This window comes from Sinocyclocheilus anshuiensis, unplaced genomic scaffold (genome assembly GCF_001515605.1).
Source record: "Sinocyclocheilus anshuiensis isolate Anshui unplaced genomic scaffold, SAMN03320099.WGS_v1.1 scaffold283, whole genome shotgun sequence".
In the NCBI taxonomy this organism is placed as follows: domain Eukaryota; kingdom Metazoa; phylum Chordata; class Actinopteri; order Cypriniformes; family Cyprinidae; genus Sinocyclocheilus; species Sinocyclocheilus anshuiensis.
In genome coordinates this window covers 4,004,689-4,022,278 of record NW_015549605.1, presented here as the reverse complement: position 1 = coordinate 4,022,278, position 17,590 = coordinate 4,004,689, and the positions used below count along the sequence as shown (strand labels likewise).

Below are 17,590 nucleotides of genomic sequence, written 5' to 3'. Positions count from 1 at the left end.
ATCAAGACGTGTCTGAGCTATTGCCTGACTAAAACTAAAGACTAAAACGTTTTATATATATATATATATTATGCATTTGTCATTTGTATATCAAATTATTGACAAATATTAGCTTTAAAATATATTTTTATACATGTATTAAATTGTTAGCACGAATATTCCTATCAATTTCATCCAGGCATTTAGTAAAAGCCATGTTAGCTGTTGTTATGGTCCTACAACCAGCGAGTGTGCGGTAAGAGTGGAGAAGCAGTGTTAAATAAGAGATAAAACAAAAATATAATTATTAGTATACAAGTTATTATAATTAACCCAAAACATGACAATCCCGACAATTCAACAATTTAATCTATTAATGTTATTAAAGATCAGTTTTATCCAGCAGCATGTGTCGCAGACCTCTGACAGCCAGACATAACGTAACAGATTTAACTTTAATTGTAAAATTTAATGTAGAACATTTAAAAAAACCTTTCAAAAACACACTCGCACTTTTGCAGTATTGACATTAAGACATAAAGAAATTGATTTTGAGGAAAAAATGGTAGAAATTGTGTAACAGTGTCCCAGTATTTTGTGTTCATTCATCAAATGATTCAGTTTCATTCTCCCAGCAGAAACCATGACTGTGGTGATTGGATTTGAGGGCAGCGCTAATAAGATTGCTGTGGGTATCATCAGAGATGGGGAAGTTCTGTCAAACCCCAGGCGCACTTACATCACCCCACCTGGCCAAGGTGAGATCATTAGACCAATCATTACCTCTAATGGACTGTGTCATCTTTATTTAAAAACTGCCACCATGCTTCCGCAGTACTATTTTTAAATTTCTCTCTCGTGATCTTCTCAGGGTTCCTACCTGGTGAGACGGCCAAGCACCATCGTGGTGTGATTCTCACTGTGCTCCAGGAGGCACTAAATGAAGCAGGGCTGAAAGCTGCAGATATTGACTGTGTGGCGTACACTAAAGGTGAATAATATTTCTTACTTACCTGTGATACACTGTGCATTTTTCCACATTACTCCACTTATAAGAGATGTTCTGTTGTACAGGGCCTGGAATGGGGGCTCCTCTGGTGACAGTGGCGATTGTGGCCAGGACAGTTGCCCAGTTGTGGGGGAAGCCATTGTTGGGGGTAAACCACTGTATTGGGCACATAGAAATGGGCCGTTTGATCACCAATGCCCAAAACCCCACTGTTCTGTATGTGAGTGGAGGAAATACTCAGGTAAGAATTGAGAAGTGAAGATTAGATAAGATTTCTTAATTTGTTTTCACAATTACATCAAGAGCAGACATATCAATATCCTTGAATTACATTGACACTCTCACATTCCTTTTAACATTAACAAACATGAATTCTCTATATTGTTTCTACAGGTTATTGCATATTCTGAACGCCGTTACAGAATATTTGGAGAAACTATTGATATTGCTGTTGGAAACTGCCTTGACCGGTTCGCCAGGGTCATCAAGGTCAGTAATTAAAAATACATTAATAAGAAAATTAAGTAGTACATTTATAGTAGTGATGCAAAGTCCGATTCATTTCCGCGAACTGGTACTTTTCGGACAGATCGGCTCATTGAACCGGTTCAAAAAGCCGATTCATCGGTTCCTGACGTCATCAAGCAATAATGTCTCTACGCATTTCTTTTCTAACAACTGAGTGTTGTATCAATGAAAAATTCAAATAAGTCATTTGTGTCAACGCATATTGAAACATTCAAAAATAAAGTTATTTGTGTGAAAGCATATTGCTGATTATTGCCATATAATTCACTTAAGTTAATGGTGTTTATGGTCACAGTTTCATTCACGGATCCTCAGATACGACTGACTGACCAATATTGACTAGCCTACAACCTGGATAAGATTCCTAAAAGTTTCACACCTACAGCTCACATTACAGACACTGATGCACAAACGCGTCAATATGTTCTACATGTCTACAGTATAAAAAATGAATAAACCAGTCTTATAAACTCCTTGATTTCACTTAAGCAACTTTAAATATAATATGCATGCACAATAAACTATTGTAAAATGTATTTACATCACTCGACAGAAAGGTTTTTTTTAGGTTTTAATAAAATGTAAATTAATAACAGTCATAATTAACAAGCATATTTCCAGTACGCGCCTCAGGCTTTCACAGTATTGTCAACTCACTCATCAGAATCTTCGGCAAACTTCGCCACGGCTCATTCGTTTCTTGGTGAGTCCTCGGCAAACTTCGACAGTTGGTTGAACCGGCTCATTTGGTTCTTTTTGAGAACGTGCTACTTCGGCTTTGTGTCCTGCGTCATCAACCCGGAACTAAAGTTCGATTCAGTTCGTTTTGTGAACCAGCTCAAAAGAACGATTCGTTCAAGAACCCAACATCACTAATTTATAGAGCCTTATGTTTATTTGGTATGTTTCTGTATTTTTTCTGTGGAGGATTGGAAAATATACCTATGATTTGTCTAAAATGTATGTAAATTTAAGATTACAATTTTCACCTGCATTCACAGATATCAAATGATCCCAGTCCTGGTTACAACATTGAACAGATGGCAAAGAAGTGAGTTTCCATGTACTTTAACATACCTAATTTGTGTAAAAGCATTTGTTTGATAGATGTTAATATGCACATTCATTCTTCAGGGGCACCAAGTATATAGATCTGCCATATACAGTGAAGGGTATGGATGTGTCATTTTCTGGGATTTTGTCCTATATAGAGGTGAGATGAATGACTGGGAGATGTCTTTAAATTCTGTTTACACTTCTTTAAATTTCAATAATTATGTTCACATGCAGGATGCTGCTCACAAACTGTTGAGTACAGGTCAATGTATGCCTGAGGATTTGTGTTTCTCCCTACAAGTATGTACTTGAACCTGTGCTCACTATGCTTCCAATAAGACACATCAATTTATGATTATGAAAAGTGACTAAAAATAATGGGATTGACAGGAGACTCTGTTCGCTATGCTGGTGGAGATCACAGAAAGAGCCATGGCTCACTGTGGCTCTCAGGAGGTTCTGATCGTCGGTGGAGTCGGCTGTAAGTGTTTTTATGCTCATTTGTTTTACATTCGTCTCATAGAAAAGACTGGGTCTCTGTATTGCAGTTTTGTCAGCATCTAAGCATGCGCTTTTTTGCAGGTAACCTGCGACTGCAGGAGATGATGGGGGTCATGTGTAAGGAGAGAAGTGCTCGACTTTTTGCCACAGATGAGAGGTAATAAACATGGCCGGCTTTTCGTTGGTCACTGCTGAAAGAACTCACGACATTCAGTGTCAGTGGTTTTTAATCTCTTCATGTTAAATCGTAGATTTTGTATAGACAATGGAGCAATGATCGCACAGGCCGGATGGGAAATGTTCCGCTCGGGTCACGTCACAGAGCTATCAGACTCCTGGATTACACAAAGGTAAGCAACTTAACAAATAGCCATCAGAAACATTGGAACAGATTTGGAGAAATTTAGCATTACATCACTTGCCCAAGAATGGATCCTCTGCAGTGAATGGGTGCCGTCAGAATGAGTCCAAACAGCTGATAAAAACATCACAATAAAGTAATGCACATTACTCCAGTCCATCAATGCCTTATGAAGTGAAAAGCTGTGTTTGAAAATAAGCACATCCATTATAAAGACATTACAACTTAAAAGATCCTCCAGTAAAAAAAATGTCTATTCCCTGTTGTCTCTCACATCAAAACCCTCATAAATATTTGTTTTTCCTTTAATAAAACGTTTTGCTTTGTGTCACAGATAACTATGCTATTTTCATCATTAGCCCAATGATTTTCCATTGCATGCTGAGATTAAATATAGACCCAAGATAAGAGGTTTTTTTCTTGTTTAGCTGTGACGTGATCATTTATTAATTGTCTATTTTTTTTTTTAGGTACAGAACAGATGAAGTGGAGGTCACATGGCGGGACTGATGTTTGGATCTGGTTATTTAGGAATTTCAGTTGCACTAAAGTCAAGTTGTACTCATTGATCCCATTATTCATCCTCATGCAATATTCATTTTTACATTGGGAACTGAAGTATTTTTATATCTCAGTTAAAGGAGAATTGTCTAATATTTTTGTAAAAACACTGAATAAAAAAGACCTATTGACCTAAAGCTTCAAATCATTTGATCATTGATTATTTATGTGGTGAAATGCTGTATAAAAGCAGTATTAAACTCACAATTACATTATACATCACTAAAGGAAGTTCATCCAAAAACTGAAATATCCTAAAAACAATGTACTCACTCTCCGGCCATCCAGGATGTAGATGAGTTTGTTTCTTCATGAGAACAGATCTATAGAAATTTAGCATTACATCACTTGCTCACCATTTGACCCTATACAATGAATGGGTGCCATCAGAACGAGAGTCCAAACGGCTGATAAAAAAATCTTGACGGGCGTAAATTGATAGACTGGAGTGGTGTGGATTATTGTGATGTTTTTATCATTCCATCACTTGCTCACCAGTGTGAGCAAGTGATGTAATTCTAAATTTCTCCAAATCTGTTCTGATGAAGAAACAAACTCCTCTACACCCCTTATAGCCTGAAGGTGAGTGAATTTTCAGCACTTTTTTTAGTTTTTGGGTGAATTATTCCTTTCAATATTAGACTGACTGACATGACAGCTCTAAAATTAAGTACTGGTGGGTAAATCAGCGAGATTATTCAATACAGCAGATTTTCAGGTGTGTTACTGAAACACCCTGTGATTCTACATAGAAAAAGTGATTTGGAAAAGGGATAATAGATTGATTACTGAAATACTAAATATCCACATTTTTATTTTCCTATAGATTTATACAAAAACCAAAAGACCATGAAATATTTTAACAAGTTTATTCATTTTTATTATGCAACACTGTTCGATTAAATCTCTGAACATCTTCCAGTGTCAATTATTTGCATGTTTCTAAAAAACAAAACAACAAAAAAAATTAGGTCATACACAGCAACGGATTCCTATTAGGATTTGTGACCGACATTCAATCTGGGTGAAATATATATTAAAAACAGCATTAAGACCAATAGACATTTGAAGGTGCTGCCATAATGTGCCAATGGCACCTCTGTAAACTTCATGAGAACAATTTGTGTGGCAAGAAAGGGATTATCACCGGAGGGAAGACTGATGAAGACATTCTGGATTTGGTTCTAAAAACGAGCTGTCTTTAGAGAAAGGGATGATGTGTTCAACTACAGGTCAGAAAGTGCTTGATTTAACCACTTGCACACAAGTAGGAACAAGAGAAGAATAAAAGGGATTTTTAACTGTAAAACTGCAGTTCACTGAAATAAAATTTCAGCTTTTTTTCCTTAAAAGAGATGATTCCCCACCATTAAAATGACAGAGGTATGCAGAGGGACTCTGCGCCTGAGGCAGACTCTGTTGTAAGGCAACCGAGAAGTCCAAGACATCTATCTTCATAGGGGAACAAGTCCTAAAGTGTCTCGGCAGAAACGTTGAGGGGATGAGAACCTGAGTGCGGGGTGTGTGTTTCGAGTGTGTGTTTGTGGAGATGTGTTAGTGTGTGCTAGGCAGGCAACTCCGGGGCATTCTTGTACCAAACAACCTTTGCAGGGTCTGAAAAACAAAGCAAGCCTGTAAAAATAGTGAAAATGATCTAAAAATAGTCATTCTGCTTGTTTTATGGATAGTAGGGCTATATAATATTGGAAGAAAACGGACATTGCTATTTGATACTGTAAAGCTGCTCTGACACAATCTGTATTGTTAAAAGCGCTATATAAACAAAGGTGACTTGACATTGCGATATTTAGTTAAAAAATACAGGAACGTTTACCAGATTACTTATTAGATTAGACTTAGATTACCAGATTAGATATCTAAATAAATAAACATTTATTTACTTGTTTGTTTACTCTTTACAAGAGCTAACTCAAACCTCTTTTAATAGTCAACCATTACAAGTTATATCTTCCCTTGAGTTTTCATATGGAATATTCCGAATATTGGTTTTTGACCAATTCTATAAAATGACTTTAAAATAATAATGACTGTGATCTTATTGTGATAAATAATAAACAAAATAAGAAATTTATTGTAATATTTAAAGTAAATAAATAAAATAAAATAATTTCAGATAAAAATTGTGATTTTGATTAAATAAAAAAAATAAATAAAATAAACAGTGATTTTATTGTGATCATAATTAAATATCAAACAAAATAAGAAATGCACTATAACATTGTAACCTTAATAAAAATCTAGTATTTAATAAAGTATTTAATAATAACTGTAAGATTACAATACCAACATTTATGTATTAATTCCTTCATTTTCAAACGTTAAACCATCTAGCTTTTTTTTTGACAGGTTGCCAGAAAATTGATCCATACTCTGCCATGTTTCAGAATGAAACTCAGAACGGTGTTCTTTTGCATGCAAGCAGCATGTAGTCTGGCGTTTTCAACAGAGCCATAGATGCTGACGGGCAGAGCCACTCTGAAGCCGGTAGCATATATATTTAATTAAATAATCACAGTCGGGTGTGTGATTTAACAATTGCCATATCGAGATACTGATTTAATTTTGACATATCATGTGCCCCTAATGGAGATGAATAAAAATAGTCAAACACCAACCTTGTTTTTGTCTCCATAATATTGCTTTCCATTCTGTGGATCAAAAACAATTACACTGAGTTAAGGAATACAAATGAGAAAGCCTTTTGCAACCTTAAATGTATCGCATTACCTTGTGTGTGATACTCCAATGCTTCCTCCAGGTGGCGACAGCTAAGCAGCAGCTCCTCTGAACTCTCTGAGCCTCTCGTGACCTGACTGGGCAGAGACTCTGAAGAGGCATGGGTCGGTTTTACAGTAACCTCTCCAGCAATTGGGTGGAGATCTGAAGTTTTCTTCTGGGGAACATCTGCCTCCGGGCCATCGCTGATGAAGCTGAGTCCCCACTGGTTCTGCAGCAAAACCCCGATACCAGGGGGCTCTTCGGCCGCCCCAACAGAACCTCCTCCTGCCTTCACCTTGGAGGCGTAGCTGACGGCCGGCTGCAGTTTGGCGGGACTGTCCTTCACTGGGAAAGCAGGTGGAGGTTTGAGCAAAGACAGGCTGTTTTCTACCCATCGTTCTGTCTGTCTGGTTCTGGAGTGTCTCTCATCCGAACGTGGCCCTGGTCTCGGGCCGTCACGCCGAAAGCTTCTTGATTTATTCGGGACGCGACGCTCTCTCGACATGAAGGTCTGGGTGTGACCCACCCCATTCAGAGAACCTTCCAGGCTACTCGGTGAGGCTTGACGTTTATCCATCCCAGAGGAACAGCCTCCTCCTCCCCCACCGCAGCTGCCAGAGCCGGGGGAGAGGCGACGGTTTCGGATTTGTGGTTCGGGTTTAGGGGGTGACACTAGGACGGCTGGATCACACAAGGGGTCGGACTCGCACACTGCATTGCTTGACTCCCAAGTACCTAATGAAAAAATCTGATGAAATTCAATGATAAAACATGCAAACTGTTACAAAACATGTTAGAGTGTCCCAAACCTTGAGTTTCTAATGCAATCTCAACCATATTAACTCTTCTAACGATTTCTCCCAGCTGCTTTATTCACATTTTGGTGTTTGCATCAAATTAAATTTACAAAAGTGACTTTATATTTATTTATTTAATTTTATTGCCATAGCAGCATGTATGGCTATTTTCATGGCCAGATCAGTGTATTTTAAAAGAAACCAACAGTTATAACACATAGTAGTTATGAAAAACAACCCACATCATAAATGTTAAAGGGGTCATATGATGCTGCTAAAAAGAACATTATTTGGTGTATTTGGTGTAATGAAATGTGTTTATGCGGTTTAAGGTTAAAAAAACACATTTTCCACATACTGTACATTGTTTCTCCTCTATGCCCCGCCTTTCTGAAACACGTCGATTTTTACAAAGCTCATCGGTCTGAAAAGCGAGGTGTGCTCTGATTGGCCAGCTATCCAGTGCGTTGTGATTGGCCGAATACCTCAAGCATGTGACGGAAATGTTACGCCCCTACCATACTGTGATGCCATGCCCCGGCCTGAGCGATGAGACAAAAACATTAAAACCCATTATAAACGAGGCATTTGTTGCATCCAGTGGGGACATAATTACGGATTATAATGACTTATACTTAGGGTTGGGTACCGTTCACATTTTAACCGGTACGGAACCGGTATCGGTACCTGAATTTCGGTGCCGGTACCCAACGGTACCTTTTTTTGGTACCTTACTCTCTTGTGTAATTACAAAAACATTTTTCAGTATAAAAATAAGTCCAAAAGTGTCAATTTCAACATTTTGAACAATAGGGCCCTACTTTTTTCCCCCCTAGAAATTCTTGTTTTAATTTTTCTGAAAATCAAATGAAGGCATTAAACATTTATTTTAAATCAAATGAAAATTAAACCCTTTTATTTTTTTGACAAATAAACTGAGGTTTACTGTTGAAATTAATACATGGAAGAAAAATTGTGAATATTCCTTTAAAACATCTTTTAATAGGCTAATAATTGTATTATTTGTTTCTACAAGTGATTAATCTGGTTGTAATATTTATATTACATTATACTGTACAAAAGCAATACAAGACTAATACATTTCTGTTACATGTTAAACCGTACTTTTATTTTCACAGGTTGCCATGAAGTTTCTGTGTGTATGCAGTATGATGATGCTATAGTTTTCTCAAATGACACTGTAAAATTCTCGCAAAGTGACTCTCACAGCAGCTCTGGAGTGTTTTGTGTTCATGCCGTCATATAATGAGACTCAGACGCATAAAATCACCGCGAGCGTCACGCGTGCTTCAGTATTTGTGTAGTTTATTCGTCCAAAATTGAGGAATTCCGTGGCATTCCGCGCTATAGAGTAAATTACGTTTTTATGAATGGACTCCGCGATCCCGTCCGCGTTTTCACAGAAACCATATGGCCCTAGAAATGTAACTACACTTCAGAACACTTCGGCTTGCCCTGCGTGTTGTTTGAACGAGTTGCAGGGGTGACATCACGTCACAGGATCTCTCTTTCGCTCTCTGTAGCATATGCGCCCAGATGCGTTCTCAGGTACCGAAATTTGGCACCGATTGATTTAACGTGAATCGGTACTCGGTAGTACCGATGCAATTCGGTCGGTACCCTTAAAAGTACCGAGTTCGGTACCCAACCCTACTTATACTGTCTTTTTACGCATTGCATCGCATAAAACCATAGGGCCTTTCGCACCGCTTTAGTTCCAGAACTAAATGTACAATACTAAAGTACTGGGACGATTTTGCGCGAACTATTTCCCAGCACCATTTAAAGGGTTGCATTCGCACCGACAGTGTGTACTAGGAAGTGACGTAAGCCGGTCGACAGCGGCGTCATTTGTGCGCGGCGTTCAATAACGGAAACAAAGAAGAACAACGTTAACAGCTTGTAACACTCCAAAGAGAAAGGAAAAATTGAAATCGCATCATATGACCCCTTTAAATAAGATTTTTCATTTAGTATCTGATTAAAAATAATTATTCCTGGTTAAACATTTTTAAAAACATCTATTATAGAACTTCCTGAATAAAAACGTTGCCCCTTTCAAATAGGCCTAACTTAAAATAAAATTTAAAACTTAATTGGTGAAAAATCTTCCATCGGCATTCAGCATAACAGATATATTTATCAATACTAAATTTAATTATATTTCAATGGTTTTGAAAAATGTTTTTTTTTTAAATTATTTAAAACCTAGTGGTTTGAAGGATAGTGTCAAAGATTGGTAAAGATTTACAATGACAATTAATTGTTATTTTGAGGCTGCACTGAGTTTTTTTTTTTAAATCTCATCTAATAATGATTTTTGCCTATCCAGCCACTAAATAAAGATATAGTAGTATACATGCACATGCATACAAACGCCCCAAGCAAAGCAACGAGTCTTGAGTCAATGAGCCATAGCAAGATGTCATTGGAAATTTCTAGTCGGCGCTTCATTCACGTCTGCAGAATCAGAGAGGCCTAACGACAGAAACTAAAACGAATCTGTAAAACATTTCCTACTCACACAACATTTATTAATAACACATCTCATTACAGTTCGGTGATTTCAGTGCCTTCTTATATTCACGCAGTTTACACCAGCCTGGAAACGACACAAAGCGTAGATACTGGCACGCATTTTATATAGTCTAAATGACCAAAATAAACGTGTTTGTGATTCTAGGACATTATTATATCGTCAAATATGAGTCAGAATAGCATTAACGACATTTAAAGGAGATTTTGGCGTGTTAAGATTGCTAACGCTAACAGCAGGCCGCTTGTGTTTGGATGTTTAGCGCCCATAACAACCGCCTTTACACCGGTCAGCAGAACAAACCCGACACGTCGGATTAAATAAGAGCCATTGCTTATAATTTCAGATCATTAAAAATCTAAATGATAACAAAGAAAGATGCTAGTGACATCAGAAAGATGGAGAATCAAAAGTTTCACAAGTCTCATTCCGCACTACTCGAGCACAAACAACTTCATATTACAAAACACTTTCACTATTAACCAGCCAAATCGAGCAAAATATACCTTAAAGCCGCCTCTTACCTGTTTTGATATGCATTTCGGTGTGATAAATCCGGTTTTTAAGCGCGGGTTGGACTTTAGTGTGTCTAGGTGAGTGTGTAGCGCAGCGGCGTGTTGCTTAATGCGATCATACGGAAGTGACAGTCACCAGGGAGAAATGAGGTGATGACAATTTCCGGTGTGCTGCAGGCGCGAAGAAGAGCGGGAACGGCGCATGACCAGATTTTAAATTGTATTAGGAATGATAACAAGAAAACTGTGATAATTATTCCTATTTTATTTGTAGTTTGCCGTTACATAAGAAACAAAAAAAAACACGTATGTACATTTCTGTACAATTAGACGCTATTACTGTTGAAAATGAGATAAAAGAATACACTTGAGTCTAGTATTATATGAAATATGGTTTAAAGTTATATAAAAAAGTACAACCAACAACTCCAGCATTTTTATGCCCGGTAAGGAACACAAAAAGATCCCATTAAATTAAAATATACTACAGATTAGCTATTGTCTAACCAAATGCAAATGAGAATCTCCCTTCCCCTAGCTGACTAGCTAGCCAATCATGTTTCATGAGATGTATAACTACAGACAATTGGCCATTAAAGTTCATTGTATCTTTGAGGAAAAGATGGAGTAAAAATGTTTTTTAAGAACAAAACCATCAGTCTACACAACTGCATGCATGTTGTCTCACCTTCAGTGTCCATTCTGTCCACTTTGTCAACGTGTGTCTTTCACAGACAAAGAAAAAGTTCCATATTTCTCCTTTCAAGATTCTGGTCACTTCTTCCTTTGCTGCCTTTCCTGACCTCTTCACAGGAATCTCTCCTGTCTTCATTACTTCTGAGTTTTGTTGTTTTCCCTCAGCTGATTGATCTTTTGTCTCATGGGGTACATGATCAAGCTGCTTATCTGTGAGGTTATCTGTGTTTTTCTGTTTGTATTGTATTTCGTCACTCACTTGAGGAGGGTTTGCTGATTTGTGGTATTCAGATTTAAGCTTCAACTGTTGTTATACTGGCTAATCAACGTTGCCCTTCTCTCTGTGATCAATCTCTGTTTGCAAACTGAAACAATCACAAAGAATGACAAAAATGTAACAATGACAACAAAGATGAATTAGTAAATTCACATTGATATCCTGACAGTAACAATAATAAATGCAATAGTGACGTTACAATATATTTCATATTTCCTTTTCAACGCCCTTTTAAATATTAAAGGGGAATAGAAAAATGGGTTCTGAATAAACACAAACTAAGCAAAACTTTAAAAGTATATGGCTTTGTTGTGTATGAGGGAGTGGCATTTTGGTGTTTCACAGGTTTATTACAGTATAAACTTTGGACCCATGGAATAGGCTGACATTACACATTCCAAAACACACCTAGCGATGATTCACTCAGTCTTGTCTATTTCCAATGGAAACATAACCAAAATAATGCTCCTATGCATAAAATAAACCTGCATGACCCATTATGGCCTTAAAAGGAACTTCGCAGAATCAAAGTAAGTTATTTTATTTCTTTATATTTATTCTGACGCATATCCTTGAAGATAAAAGCTATAATGTTAACTATAATTAATGGTTGTTGTTGTTGAGGGAAAGAGAGAGAGGTAATAAGGATGAGTTTGTTGAAAAATTAAACATTACAGCGTTTGGAAAAAGGTATATTATTTCATTTCCTTTTATTTATTTTGATGGATGTCCAAAGACAAAAGCTAGGGTGAAATCAGGTAAACTGGGACACATTTTGTCATTGAGATGACTGGAAAAAAATTCAATTATCCCGAATTAACCTAATGTTCATATAATTAATGGTTCTAGGAGGGAGATTTAAACTTAACTCTTATCCCTTAGGCTACATTTTCTCACACTAAAGTACCTTGTGTAACTTTTTTTTAGCAGCGATTCAGAAGTGTGAGTTACAGCTGTAGGCCATATTTGGGTCTGTATAATCTTTGCACATATAGATGTGTAATTTTAGGTTATATTTTAACTATGTCTCACAGTATTGTCCTTTTATTGAATTATTAATCTGCTACTGCTTGAGGAAAAGAGAAACACTGCATATGTATTTTGGAAGATGCCATTACTAGTCTTCTGATGTCTTCTGATCTGAAATATTATTAAAAATATACAGTATCGCACTTGTCTTTTAATCAAGGGAATGTGAAGCATCTGTTCGAGTTGCGGATCATCCTTCTTGGAGGTCGAAATTCTGGAAAGAACTTAGTGGGAAATGCTATCTTAAACCAAGAGGAGTTCGTCCTCCATGAAAGGACCACATGCCTAAAAAGAAAAGCTGAGGTGCAAGGGAGAAGTGTGATAGTGGTGGATACGCCAGGTTGGTGGTGTGACTTCTCAGCACAAGACACACCAGAGCTGGTCAGGAGGGAAATCAGACACAGCATCTCCATATGTCACCCAGGGCCTCACATCTTTCTCCTTGTGGTGAAAACAGACTCTGTGTTCATAGAAAAGAGGAGGAGAGCCATAGAAGAGCATCTTGAGCTCCTCGTTGGGGCAGTTTGGAGTCACACTATGGTGCTGTTCACAAAGGGCAAAAATGCAGGAAATAAATCATTTGAGGATCATGTTCAGGCATCAGGTAAACCCCTCCAGTGGCTCCTGGAAAAGTGTAGTGGCAGGTTTCATGTTTTTGATACCCCGGAAACATGCAATGCCACCCAAGTAATGGAACTGATGGGGAAAATTGACAAAATGTTGGCAGAAAATGAAAGACGCCATTTTGAAATGGATGTAAAGACTTTACAGGAGACAGAGGACAGAAAGAGGGAAGTGGAGCTTAAGGCTCATCAAAGACTGATGAATATACAGAAACAGAGATCTCTGAAGGGTGAGTTTTAAAATAAGGTATTACACTCTTAAAAACCAAATGTTCTTTACTGGCAATTATGGAAGAACCTTTAACATCCATAGAACCTTTCCGTTCCACAATAGGTTCTTTATAGTGAAAAAAGGTTCTTTAGATTTTTAAAATGTTCTTAAGAAAAAAATGGTTCTTTTAAGAAGTGTTCAGCTAAAGGTTCTTTGGGGAACCAAAAACTGTAAACACCCTCTTTTGGAACCTTTATTTTCAAAAATGTAATATTTTATTGTATGCATTTTATTGTAAAACTCAACCATTCTATTTCTTCCTCCCCTCAGTGCACTCATCTCATCAACACAATATAAGACTCATCTTGCTTGGAGCAAAAGGCTCAGGGAAGAGTTCAACAGGAAACAGCATTCTAGCAGCAGGAAGTGACCTAAGCTTTATAGCAAACAAGCGGACCACACAATGCATGAATGAAACTTTCACAGTGGCAGGAAGACAGGTAACAGTTGTAGACACACCTGGCTGGTGGATGAACTACTTTACCCAGGATTCTTCAGCTTTTGACAAAGAGGAAATAGTCAAGAGTGTGTACTTGTGTCCACCTGGTCCTCACGCTTTCCTTTTGGTGGTACGGGTGGACAGGTCATTCACAGAGATCTACAGGAGAGCCATTGAGGAGCACATAGAGCTCATTAGTAAGGACGTTTGGAATCACTCTATAGTGCTGTTCACCTTTGGGGACTGGCTTGGCGACACAACCATAGAGCAGTATATTGAAAGCGAATGTAAGACCCTCCAATGGCTCGTGGAGAGATGCGGAAACCGCTACCATGTGCTAAACAACAAGAGCCTTGGGAATAAGTTCCAGATCACAGAGCTACTTGAGAAAATAGAGGAGATGGCAGCAGGAAGCCACTTGGAAACAGATGAGAGTCTTTTTAAAGAGATGAAGAGAAAACAGCAAGTAGAGGAAGACAGTGCGAAGATCCGGCGTGAAAATGTGCTCAGACGAAAACAAAGCTTGAGAGCTTTTAAAAGTAAGTCACGAACCTTCCAGCATCATCTAATAAATTATACTGTGATACAAAATTTGATTCTGAATTAACTTTGATTCTGAATCAACCCTCATCTCATTTCAAACCTTAAGACTTTCATTCATCTTTGAAACAAATTAAGATATTTTTAATGAAACCTGGGAGTTTTCTGTCCTTTCACTGAAAGTCTATGCAACCAAAATTTTGAAGATCATAAAGGCATTGTAAAACGAATCCATGTGATTAAATAAAGTCTAAATTAAATTTGTTCATTATAGTGTTCATATCTTGGACTTAAATTAATTGGATTCAATTGCTCAATTCGTATGGACTAGGCCAGTGCCCAACCATGTTCCTGGAGATCTACCTTCCTGCAAAGTTCAGCTCCAACCCTGATTAAACACAGCTTAACCAGCTAATTAAGATCTTCAGGAGCACTTGATCATTACAGGCAGGTGTGCTGAAGCAAGGTTGGAACTGAACTCTGCAGGTAGGTAGATCTCCAGGAACAGGGTTGGGCACCACTGGATTAGGCTCATGACACTTTTTTGGATCTTCTAAGTTTTGGTCACATAGACTTTCAATAGAGGGACAGAAACCACTCCAATTTCATACAAAATATATTTCGAAGATAAACCAAAATCTTACTAGTTTGGAACGACATGTGGGTGAGTAAATGATGACAGAATTTTCACGAACTATTCCTGTAAGCGTTTTTTCTTTCTCTTTACAGATAAAGTACAGTTGCCCTCAGTTGTAAGAGTATTTCTCCTGGGCGGTAGACACTCTGGTAAGACATCTTCTGCAAATTGCATTTTGGGTAATGATGGACAAGAGGCTGACAACCAAAACCTCATGAGAGGTACTGTTATACTCAGTGAGACAAAAGTTGAGGTCATGGACACACCAGGCTGGACAACTGAGTGTCCATATATTGCAGAGTTCAGAAGGCAACTTCTCCATGACTGGGTTTCTGGTTCAGCTAGTGGGATCTGCATCCTCCTGCTGGTTGTCAATGCCAGTTCGTCATTTACGCTAAGGAAACTGAAAGCAGCAGAGGACCATCTGCGTGCTCTGGGAGGGAAAGCGTGGAGCAGCACTGTTGTGTTGTTCACACATGGAGACTGGCTCGGTGATGTCAGTGTGGAGCAGTATATTGAAAGTGAAGGAGATGCACTTCAGACGCTGGTGGAGAAATGTGGAAATAGATATCAGGTTTTCAACAATAAGATCAAAGACAATGGCACTCAGGTCACAGAACTGATGCAGAAGATAGAGGAGATGGTGTTGGAACAAATATTAAATAACGCAAAAAATCGAGGGAATATTCAACGACCTTTGGTAAATGACGAATTCAAGTTTGGTGGGAAGGTACAGATTGGGGAAATGCAAAAGACACCTCTTAGAAGCTCTACAAACATCCATCATGGTGAGTTGTTATATTTTTACCATTAGTTCTCCTCATTTTATTATGGAAGCTTGTTTCCACCATGCAGTTTATATCTCAAAATTACTACTTTATTATCTCACAATTTTGACTTTTTTTCTAAGAATTGTGAGTTTTTAATCTCTCAGTTCACACTATTTTAACTCACAAGTAGAAGTTTATATCTCACAATTGAGACTTTGTTTGTCACAATTGCGAGTTTATTTATCACAATTCTGACTTTATGACTCGCAATTGCAATTGCGAATCTATATCTCACAATTCTGACATTTTTCCCTCACAATTCCAAGTTTATATCTTGCAATTTTGAGTTACATTCTTGTCATTTTTTCCCTCAAGCTTATGAAGGAAATGTAAATTCATGTCTGTACAGTAGAGGGTGCAGCTTTCAGAAGATTTTCTTGTAAACTAAAAAGTAATGCATTACTTTACTAGTTATTTGGAAGAAAGTAATCTGATTACCTAACTTGCCTTACTTGTAATGCGTTACCCCCAACACTGCTTGATTAGGTGCAAAGGTTTATATTTTTGCTTGATTTTGGTACTGGATGTTGGTATTGATACTGGATGTTTAAAGTGTCTATTACTCTTTTCGTAACAGGTGGTACTGACATTCGAGGAGAGCATCAAATGATTGAGATCTCTGAACATCTGCTCCCATCTACATCCAGTGATCCAAAAATGACCACCACAGACTCCAGCCTTTCACCAACTGAAAATCAAGCAGTGGCCTGCAGGAGTATCCGATTATCAAATAGGACCTCATTACCCAGAAACATTCATCAAAGACTAGTAGTGGTGCTCAACACCTCCGAATGGTTTCACCCAAATGAACCATGGATAGGTGTGAGTAGGACAGATGGGCCTGCATTCCATGTTTCAACAACTGAACAGCCAATGAATGTGCAACGATTATTCAGGAACGAATCACAGGGGGAAAGGTTTTGGGGGCCATCCCTTCCATATTACCACAGGAATACACCTTACACATCTCAAACTGCAAAAGAAAGTGCCTTTAAGGATTTTATCCAATCAAAGAACCTGCAGAACCTAATTGACCAATGGGGTGACAGTAACATTGAGGAGCTGGAGGCGTTTATAGATTCTTATTTTGAGATGGTGTGGCAGGAGGCTATGAATGAGCCTAAATGCAGCAGCATGACTCCAATCAACTCTGAAGGTTCAGGCATCACTGAGAACAATCAGGGACATCTGGCCTCAATTGACAGGAAACTGTCAAAGCTTGACATCCTGGAGGGAGTACAAAGAGACTTGCAGGAGCTGAAGCAAACAATCAAGCACTGTAGTAAAATATTTCAGGAACTGAAGGACAGGAGTAAAGAGACACACGACCCCAGCCAACCCTCTGAAGCAACTGTGTCAGCAGAAAGTGAGGAAATGGGTCGATCAGATGAAAAGTGACGAATCAACCTTTTCAGTACTGAAATGGCAAAAATAGAAAACGTATTTGTCATGTAGGGTCATGACTATAACTTCACCGTTTAAAGTGATCGTTCATGATCATGATTATGTTCATTCATGATCTGGAATTCTCTCGAACAGCATGCGGACACTGTCATAAGTGCTGGTGACAGCAGCAAAATGTTTTATATCATACATCTAGAAGAAGACCATAACATTTATATCAAATGCTGTATATCTTGTGTTG

At 38.0% G+C, this 17,590-nt stretch overlaps 3 protein-coding genes across 4 annotated transcripts; 2 read left to right on the top strand and 1 right to left on the bottom strand.

Annotated features, from left to right (window-relative positions):
• The first annotated feature begins 164 nt into the window (after nt 1–164).
• Nucleotides 165–4,122, top strand: osgep (O-sialoglycoprotein endopeptidase). Of its 2 annotated transcripts, none has more exons than XM_016447608.1 (12): nt 165–235; nt 615–737; nt 851–970; nt 1,054–1,229; nt 1,382–1,477; nt 2,518–2,567; nt 2,651–2,729; nt 2,807–2,872; nt 2,963–3,053; nt 3,155–3,230; nt 3,325–3,423; nt 3,905–4,122. In XM_016447608.1, exons 2-12 carry the CDS (start codon nt 623–625, stop codon nt 3,942–3,944), a joined length of 1,008 nt encoding a protein of 335 aa, XP_016303094.1. In that variant the 5' UTR covers nt 165–235; nt 615–622; the 3' UTR covers nt 3,945–4,122. The 2 variants fall into 2 exon arrangements, with proteins under 2 accessions (XP_016303094.1, XP_016303093.1); XM_016447607.1 differs by having other exon boundaries at nt 168–235; nt 618–737.
• Nucleotides 4,123–5,023: 901 nt separating this feature from the next.
• Nucleotides 5,024–10,804, bottom strand: LOC107658903 (uncharacterized). The gene is made up of 4 exons (XM_016447620.1): nt 10,613–10,804; nt 6,744–7,469; nt 6,632–6,664; nt 5,024–5,609 (listed from the first exon to the last, which is right to left on the bottom strand). The coding sequence occupies exons 1-4, from the start codon at nt 10,626–10,628 to the stop codon at nt 5,560–5,562; spliced, it is 825 nt and encodes a 274-aa protein (XP_016303106.1). The 5' UTR covers nt 10,629–10,804; the 3' UTR covers nt 5,024–5,559.
• A 1,271-nt stretch (nt 10,805–12,075) lies between these two features.
• Nucleotides 12,076–17,554, top strand: LOC107658740 (GTPase IMAP family member 8). The gene is made up of 5 exons (XM_016447391.1): nt 12,076–12,106; nt 12,766–13,458; nt 13,770–14,477; nt 15,208–15,903; nt 16,523–17,554. The coding sequence occupies exons 1-5, from the start codon at nt 12,076–12,078 to the stop codon at nt 17,341–17,343; spliced, it is 2,949 nt and encodes a 982-aa protein (XP_016302877.1). The 3' UTR covers nt 17,344–17,554.
• Nucleotides 17,555–17,590: the final 36 nt, after the last annotated feature.

What these genes read in the sequence shown, in the direction of transcription:
- osgep (XM_016447608.1), top strand. Translation starts at nt 623, where the DNA reads ATGACTGTGGTGATTGGATTTGAGGGCAGCGCTAATAAGATTGCTGTG. An exon ending in GGTTCGCCAGGGTCATCAAG is followed by an intron (nt 1,478 to 2,517) that starts GTCAGTAATTAA and finishes CTGCATTCACAG; the next exon opens with ATATCAAATGATCCCAGTCC. An exon ending in ATTTGTGTTTCTCCCTACAA is followed by an intron (nt 2,873 to 2,962) that starts GTATGTACTTGA and finishes TGGGATTGACAG; the next exon opens with GAGACTCTGTTCGCTATGCT.
- LOC107658903 (XM_016447620.1), bottom strand. An exon ending in ATTGGAGTATCACACACAAG is followed by an intron (nt 6,665 to 6,743) that starts GTAATGCGATAC and finishes TTTGATCCACAG; the next exon opens with AATGGAAAGCAATATTATGG. An exon ending in ATTATGGAGACAAAAACAAG is followed by an intron (nt 5,610 to 6,631) that starts GTTGGTGTTTGA and finishes TTTGTTTTTCAG; the next exon opens with ACCCTGCAAAGGTTGTTTGG.
- LOC107658740 (XM_016447391.1), top strand. Translation starts at nt 12,076, where the DNA reads ATGGCCTTAAAAGGAACTTCGCAGAATCAAA. An exon ending in AGGAACTTCGCAGAATCAAA is followed by an intron (nt 12,107 to 12,765) that starts GTAAGTTATTTT and finishes CTTTTAATCAAG; the next exon opens with GGAATGTGAAGCATCTGTTC. An exon ending in GAAACAGAGATCTCTGAAGG is followed by an intron (nt 13,459 to 13,769) that starts GTGAGTTTTAAA and finishes TCCTCCCCTCAG; the next exon opens with TGCACTCATCTCATCAACAC.